Raw genomic sequence first — 8,273 nt, 5'->3', positions numbered from 1 at the left:
CCTGCCAGTTCCTCTGTGAGAGGCAAGCACCACGTGTAAGCCCTCGGGTTCATTTTAAAAAAATCCTCCAAATTCGGGGGGAAAGTCGAAGCAGCCTGACAGCCAGGAGCCCGTGATGGCATCGGCTGGTGACACCTAGTGAACAGGGTAAGGAACTGCACCAGCCACTCTCAGCTCTGTCACGACAGGAACTGCAGTCTGAGCCACCAAATCCAGCTGCTACCCCCACACTACCCCCAGTGAGTTTAATCCACCCAATAGTGAAGAAGCCCCCTGATTTTTCAGAGTTCCTTTAGCAAGTGAGTGTCCAGGGTAGTTTAACTCTGGTTTTTAAAGCATGTGTTGCCCAAGTACCAGTAACTCAGAACAGAACATACAAGCCTTTTTACACAGAAACTTTTATTCTCGCTGACATCTGTACATCCGAGTTGCACATTAAAGTCTCTGATGGAGCTGGAGCATGGGACCACACATGCCTGGTCTGTCTCCACTGTTTTAAAGAGTTTATGCCTCAAAGGTAGACAGGAAATTCGTGACTATTTCCTTCAACTTAGCTTCAGTCTGGTCGGAGATCTTCCCTTCAGTCCTGTTGGAAGAGCTGAGTTAAAACTTCTGACACAGGAATAGGTATGTGGTCAATACCTGACTAAGGCAAAGACACTTTACAATGAACCATTGCATTTTTAACAAAATTAGCAAGATGAGGCAGGAAGGTACATGACTGAAACTAATGTTAAAACCCCTCTTCCTTAAAAAGTTCAGTTTAAGAACTAAGGTTTGTCAGCAAATACTTTCAAAACAGCTGCAGGTAGAGTTCAACAAGGCCTCAGAGATGGAAGGAACACAGCTGCCTCACGACACAAGCTAGGACCAGTTCAGAGGACAGAACTATGGAAATACTCAATCCCCAGCAGCAGGAAAGAAGTGAGCAGCACTTGGTCTGCAGTGCCCTAACAGCTTAAAGCTGTCAGAAATATGGGGACCTTATTCAGTGATTTAAGCATCAGATTCAAGGAGAGGTAAGCCAAGTAGGTTCTTGTTAAGCATCAGCTGGAATTTTAAAGTCAAAACTGGATGTGTGAAGCTGTCCTCTGGACAGCAGCACAATTAACAGCTGGAAGGCTGATTCAACATCCAGTTCTGGTACAGGCACCTTAAGGCCTGATGCTCTAGGATACACTGAATTAAAGAGTTCAGTGACTATGATGTGCACTCCAGAAATCAAGTAAATACCCTTGGAATGAAGTAAGATAAATCATACCTGATCGTGGAGAGGAGGGCCTGGTGCTGGCTCAGTACATGTGCTAGGAAAGCACTCTCAAATTTAGTGATTTTGCTGGGCTCCAGCTTGTCCAAGTGACCTCTTACACCAGCATATATGACTGCAACCTGTTCTTCAATAGCCATGGGAACTGCAAAAAAGAAAGCATTCATGCCATTCCTAACTCTTACATTGGGAGACATCAGTAATGGGGTCCTTCTTTGAAGATCAGCTGGACATAAACAACATGGTTTCAATAAATTTACATTTACTACATCCACAGAATGGATTTGGTGAACACTGCCAACCAAGACCAGCCCCATAGTAGGAAATTAAGGCTTGTTACATCCAAAGCACTCACCATACTGTCCCTGTTTGAGGAGGTACCCCACGTTTCAGCAGCTGCTGTGTGGCAGCATCCAGATCAGAGCCAAACTGGGCAAAGGCAGCTACTTCACGATACTGAGCCAACTCCAGCTTCATGGTACCTGCCACCTACAACACAAGGTCAGGCTGAGTTTGACCACCTCTTAAATGTGTCTGATAGTTTGTAGGTTATTTTCAGCTAACAGTTGTCACAAGTCAGCTTTGCCTTGCATACCAGGCAAGTCAATCTCAAGATTATGGCAGATGATTATATGCATTTCTGGACATCACACTGTCTGCTTGGCCTTTTAACACAAGCATGCTAATCCTCCCTAAAATGGTTTTAAACCATTGGATATTAAGCCTCTCTAATTCCCTATCAGGATTAAAGGCATGAGGTTAAGAGAGCATCCTCTATTTCTAGTTAGATCAGTACCCAGTTCAGCATACTGAAATTTAACAGTTCTGCCTATTTATACAGATACTATTTTCCTTCTCCACAAGCAATGAAAAAAGACATTCACAGATTAAAGAGATTCCTGACGTTTGCTCTTTTATAATTTCATAATGCTAAGGAATCCAGGGGTGTCTTCCCTCTCCATTCACAGCTCTTGAGTGAAATGGGATGAAAAACCTACTCACTCCACATTGCTAGTAAAGAGAAGGAGTAGCAACTTCATGCTTACCTGCTTCATAGCCCTGGTCTGGGCAGCAGAGCCTACACGGGACACAGACAGACCGACATTGATGGCTGGACGGATACCTTTGTAGAACAACTCAGTTTCCAAGAAAATCTGTAGGAGAAAAATGTTTTATTTTCTTGGCCATAAGCCCAGAAGTCTCCTCAGAGACCTGTCAGTAGGTTGCACAGAAGTACTGGCAGGTGAGCAAGTCCTACCTGTCCATCAGTGATGGAGATGACGTTGGTTGGAATGTAAGCAGACACATCACCAGCCTGAGTTTCAATGACAGGCAAGGCGGTCAGAGAGCCACCTCCAAAGGAATCATTCATTTTGGCTGCTCTCTCCAGCAGGCGAGAGTGCAGGTAGAAGACATCACCTGGGTAGGCTTCACGACCAGGTGGACGACGCAGCAGCAGCGACATCTGACGATAGGCAACAGCCTGTGTGGTATAAAGAAACCTCTCAGATTTCAGTAGCTTCTAAGTTTTTAATTTCTAAACTTGAGGTGATCTTACAGCTACAAGTACCAATGCTAGACTATGAGGCCTATAAAGGATGTTTTCTGACCTGTTTGGATAAGTCATCATAGATGATTAATGCATGTTTTCCATTGTCTCTAAAGTATTCCCCCATGGAGCAGCCTGAATAGGGAGCCAGATACTGAAGGGGTGCAGCATCTGATGCTGTAGCAGACACCACAATAGTGTACTTCATGGCATCTGGAAAGAATGGGAAACACAGACCACTGTGAGCACATAACCTCATCATGCCTGCAAGCAGCAAATACAATATGCATGCAAAATACTAATTGTTGAAGCAAGCCCAAGCAGCATCACTACACTGTTACACAAAAGACCACCATACTATACTATCACTAGCTCACTACTAGCTCAACTAACCTAAGAGTTAGGTTGATGGCTGGTAGCTCTATTGATTATGTCTTAGGATCTTAAAGGTCTTTTCCAAATAGAATGGTTCTGTGATTCTAAAATTTACATAACATTTAAACTTTTTCACTAAGGAACATTCTGGTTCTAGAAGTAACTCAGTCTGAGTCCATGTCTTCCTCACTGCTGCAAGGCAATACTACCCTTTGTTGCATAGTTCAAATTATTCCCATTACGCTGTGGGGTGTGTATGGAGGGGGAAGGATCACCATTTCTGAAAAGATGCTACTATTGAATCCCTTACATTTGGGCACTAAACTTCTAACTGCCCTTCACACTGACTTGCACACATATGACACAAATGCCAAGTCCATAAATACTTGCAGGCCACAGTTTGTCATCAGGCCTGCCTGACTGTCCACAGGAAGCTCTCAATTCTGCAGGAAAAGACAGGGTTTGACTTTTACAGAACCAATTCAGCAGCCTATGGGCCTCACAGCATCTTCTAATGTGATGTAGCAAGCAAAACAGTCCTTTTTGCACGGGTACACAGAGAGATTTCTTGTTCACAAGTGCAAGTAGTTCACTCATTTAGCAAGAAGAGAGGCAGTGTTCAGCATTACAGTGTGAACAGGATGTCACTAGTTGCCAGGCTCAGTCATCTTCAAGTATCTGTACCCTGTACCTGCATCAGTGAGCCTCTTCACCAGCTGAGCAACAGTAGATCTCTTCTGGCCAATTGCAACATAGATGCAGTACAGCTTCTTTTTCTCATCTGTTCCATCATTGAATCTTTTCTGGTTGATGATTGTGTCAATTGCAATTGAAGTTTTCCTGTGTAACACGGAGATTGTTAAGTTAAGCTGCTGATGGCTCTCCCCACCTCTAAGCAGCTCTGGGCTCAGCTTTGTACAGCAGAGCACGCTGCACTTGAGTCTCTGTTTTAGGAAACACTTTTAGCTTGGGGATAGAACTTACCCAGTCTGCCTGTCACCAATGATCAGCTCACGCTGGCCACGACCAATCGGCACCAAGCTGTCCACAGCCTTAATACCAGTCTGCATAGGCTCACGTACAGAGATTCTGGGAATGATCCCAGGGGCCTTCAAGCCAACTCTTCTACGTGTCTTAGACGTAATAGGGCCCTTAGAAGAGAGGATACAACCTGTTGTAGTCTGTATCATGCAGATACAAGCAGAGATGGTAAACATGAAGGTACACTTACCTTCCCATCAATTGGATTGCCCAGGGCATCTACAACGCGGCCCAGCAGCTCTTCCCCAACAGGAACATCCACAATGGCACCAGTCCTCTTCACAACATCCCCTTCCTTGATCAGTCTGTCATTGCCAAACACGACAACACCAACGTTGTCGGGCTCCAAATTCAAGGACATGCCCTAGGACAAAGATCACATTATGCGGAGAAAACTCAAACCAACAGTTACAAAATTTTGACAGTTCAATACTGGTATGATTATTCTACCTTGCAGAATATCCAATATTGTCATATCTCAATCTTATTTGTAACAACAGTCTGTATTCTGTTTTTATGTACAACCCACGTATGCTGTTCCATGCTGGTTAAAGAACAACCCTAAGTTGCCAGGCTCGGCAATCTTAAAAAATCTGTACCTGCATCAGTGAGCCTCTTCACCAGCTGAGCAACAGTAGATCTCTTCTGGCCAATGGCAACATAGATGCAGTACAGCTTCTTTTTCTCATCTGTTCCATCATTGAATCTTTTCTGGTTGATGATTGTGTCAATTGCAATTGAAGTTTTCCTGTGTAACACGGAGATTGTTAAGTTAAGCTGCTGATGGCTCTCCCCACCTCTAAGCAGCTCTGGGCTCAGCTTTGTACAGCAGAGCACGCTGCACTTGAGTCTCTGTTTTAGGAAACACTTTTAGCTTGGGGATAGAACTTACCCAGTCTGCCTGTCACCAATGATCAGCTCACGCTGGCCACGACCAATCGGCACCAAGCTGTCCACAGCCTTAATACCAGTCTGCATAGGCTCACGTACAGAGATTCTGGGAATGATCCCAGGGGCCTTCAAGCCAACTCTTCTACGTGTCTTAGACGTAATAGGGCCCTTAGAAGAGAGGATACAACCTGTTGTAGTCTGTATCATGCAGATACAAGCAGAGATGGTAAACATGAAGGTACACTTACCTTCCCATCAATTGGATTGCCCAGGGCATCTACAACGCGGCCCAGCAGCTCTTCCCCAACAGGAACATCCACAATGGCACCAGTCCTCTTCACAACATCCCCTTCCTTGATCAGTCTGTCATTGCCAAACACGACAACACCAACGTTGTCGGGCTCCAAATTCAAGGACATGCCCTAGGACAAAGATCACATTATGCGGAGAAAACTCAAACCAACAGTTACAAAATTTTGACAGTTCAATACTGGTATGATTATTCTACCTTGCAGAATATCCAATATTGTCATATCTCAATCTTATTTGTAACAACAGTCTGTATTCTGTTTTTATGTACAACCCACGTATGCTGTTCCATGCTGGTTAAAGAACAACCCTAACCCTTGAGCACTCGCAGCAGTCTAACATTTCAGCCAACTTTCTAAAAAGAACAGGAAGTATAAACACAGTCCAAATTTCTCTCACCCCTAGGAATTAGGAGAAGGAAAAAGCAACAGCCTCCTATCTGCCCAAGGCAAGCTGGGTCATTAAAATCACTGAAAAAAATGTTGCAGGACTCTGGGAATAGTTAAGACACTGTGCTGGAACCAAGAGGCTATTACACAAAAGTGTAACAGAAACACTTGCCTGAAAGCAAATAAAACAAAATCCAGTGACACATTAGTTTTTAATACTTCCTAGATGAAGACAAATAAGCTCAAATACTGGCCAAGACCCAGATACTGAAATCCAAGCTTCACAAATTCCAACGTTTGGGTTTTCTTGGCAGAATTATTACTCTGAAGGGTCTATATGGGTAACTCCAAGTGCAGCCTCAGTTTCTCCTTAAAAATTATTTCTAGGTTGAAGACACTGCTTTACTGGAAGTTTACCTTCAATCCAGAAGAGAATTCAACCATTTCTTCTGCCTGGACATTCCTCAGGCCATACACACGGGCAATACCATCACCAATTGAGAGCACACGGCCCGTCTCCTCTAGTTCAGCAGAGGTGTCAGCTCCCAATATACGTTCCTCAAGAATAGAGGATACCTCAGCAGTGCCTGGAAAGAGGCATTTCAAACCAGGTTTAACACACTGAGGCACAGTATGGAATCAGTAAGCTTGCAATGAATTCACAAGCCAAGGTACCCTTTTTCAAGTATGCCACAAGCTACAGCAAGCAACACTGCCTTACACAGGAAGCATACAATAACTAACAGCTTCTGTATTCACTGCCAATAAAACTAGCTTCTACTAATCATTATGAGCCACCATCAATCAAACACTGATAGCTGTTAACTTGTCAATTCCCTTCATTATGTCCTCCACTATTAGCCTACTTTCCCCCTGGAAAGCAATTAAATAATTAGCCTTAGCTCAGAAAAAAGAGGTATGCTAGTTCTGCTTGCAGAGCATTTACTTGAGACATCGAAACACCCTGTCAACTGATCTACAATGCAAGATCCAAATATATTTAAAGGAACTGAATACGTTCAATAAATGTTTGATATGGGCTATACTGCTCAAATTTGTTTGGCAATGCACCTCCAGCAGCTTTTTATTTCTTCAGCTAGGGAACAGTGAAATAACACTGTGAAACTGTTATTTTCTAATACCTTTGATCAACCTCAACCACTTCGAAAATTGTACACGAGTCAGTACCAAAAATAGACCTCGCCAGCACCCTTCTCTGACCAGCAAGATGCTGGCAGCAAAAATATTATACTCAAGGACTCAAGGTCAAACACAGGCAGGCCTGGGAAAGTCATCTGTTCCTTCAGACACACAAGGGAGAAAACTGGTATTTGAAGCATTTTTCCAGATGATTCTACAGGAGAATTGATCCTTGTGAAACAGGTAAGCTGCGTGAGCCTGACATATCACCACTCCTCTGGTTTGGCCATAACTTGAACAATTATTAAAGTTAAATCTTCTGGAAATGACTGTGTAACTGACAGCTCACTGTTAAATACTGTCAGTACATAAATGTCCTCAGGTATTTTATCTACTGAAGCACAGATACCCTTCACACTCCATATTTAAATTGTCTTTGTCTCATACAGCAAGTTCTTAAGCTGCACTCTTTAATTAAGACCTTTCTCAGACTCACCAGTTTTCTGAAGGTGTGTTTTGGAGGCATGGATGTTTCTTGTAGCAACAAATGCTGCACCCAGGGTGTTTCTGGAAATCTAAAATAAGCAGTTGTTTCAATAACCATGAGAAGTCCTCCATCATTCAAGAAAAACGTTAAGAGGTAACACACTGAAAATGTTTATCATCAGCTTACAAATCCAATGTAACTCAGTTTTGAACTGGGCTCCACAGCACTGCATTCACAAACTGCAGTCATGGAACCAAGTCCAGCGTTACTAAGCAAGGGCAGATGGCAAAGGAGATTGCTCTAAATCACTCTCTGCATTCTCCTGCATTGCACTGATGTCACCGCGACAGCACTGCAGCAGACCCCAAAGCAACACCTCCTCTTTGCTTTCCACCTTTGTGCTGAACACCAAAAGCTTCAGACACAAACTAATCAGTGCGTTCTTCACGGTTCTCTGTGAGGACGAACACAAGCTGCGTCCTCTAAGGACTGGCTTTTCTAAGGAAAAAAAAATACAGCTACAGGATGTCTGAAGTATGGCTACAGTATAGACAAGAGCGGGAACTAAAATAAATGGATGGGAAGTGCAACCCTACACAAGCAGTGCTGCTACCCTTCTGAAAGCCCGTTCTCCTCCGTTCACCTTCACCGGGGACACCAGCAAAGGGCCTTGAGAGACCTTGGCGCCCTCGCCTTCACCACAAACACCAGGCCGGGCAAAGCCTGGCCGCTCAAACCCCGACCTGCAGCTGGGATCCCGCACACCGCAGACATCACCCCGCACCCCCGCGCAAGGACAGGCCGCCCTGCCGACCCTCCCACCCC

At 44.2% G+C, this 8,273-nt stretch overlaps 1 protein-coding gene across 1 annotated transcript; it reads right to left on the bottom strand.

The window, feature by feature from the left end:
- Nucleotides 1–361: 361 nt before the first annotated feature.
- On the bottom strand, nt 362–8,222 carry ATP5A1 (ATP synthase, H+ transporting, mitochondrial F1 complex, alpha subunit 1, cardiac muscle). Its single transcript, XM_010005032.1, is given in 13 exon segments — nt 362–586; nt 1,262–1,412; nt 1,623–1,645; nt 1,647–1,756; nt 2,314–2,421; nt 2,526–2,750; nt 2,878–3,029; nt 4,832–4,980; nt 5,125–5,291; nt 5,372–5,545; nt 6,239–6,408; nt 7,458–7,536; nt 8,142–8,222. Coding segments are annotated over 13 exon segments (1,671 nt in total). The 3' UTR covers nt 362–504.
- Nucleotides 8,223–8,273: the final 51 nt, after the last annotated feature.

The sequence above is a fragment of the Chaetura pelagica genome, unplaced genomic scaffold, assembly GCF_000747805.2.
Source record: "Chaetura pelagica isolate M959 unplaced genomic scaffold, ChaPel_1.0 scaffold121, whole genome shotgun sequence".
In the NCBI taxonomy this organism is placed as follows: Eukaryota; Metazoa; Chordata; class Aves; order Apodiformes; family Apodidae; genus Chaetura; species Chaetura pelagica.
The sequence above is the reverse complement of the archived record's forward strand: the minus strand, read 5'-3'. Positions and strand labels throughout refer to the sequence as shown.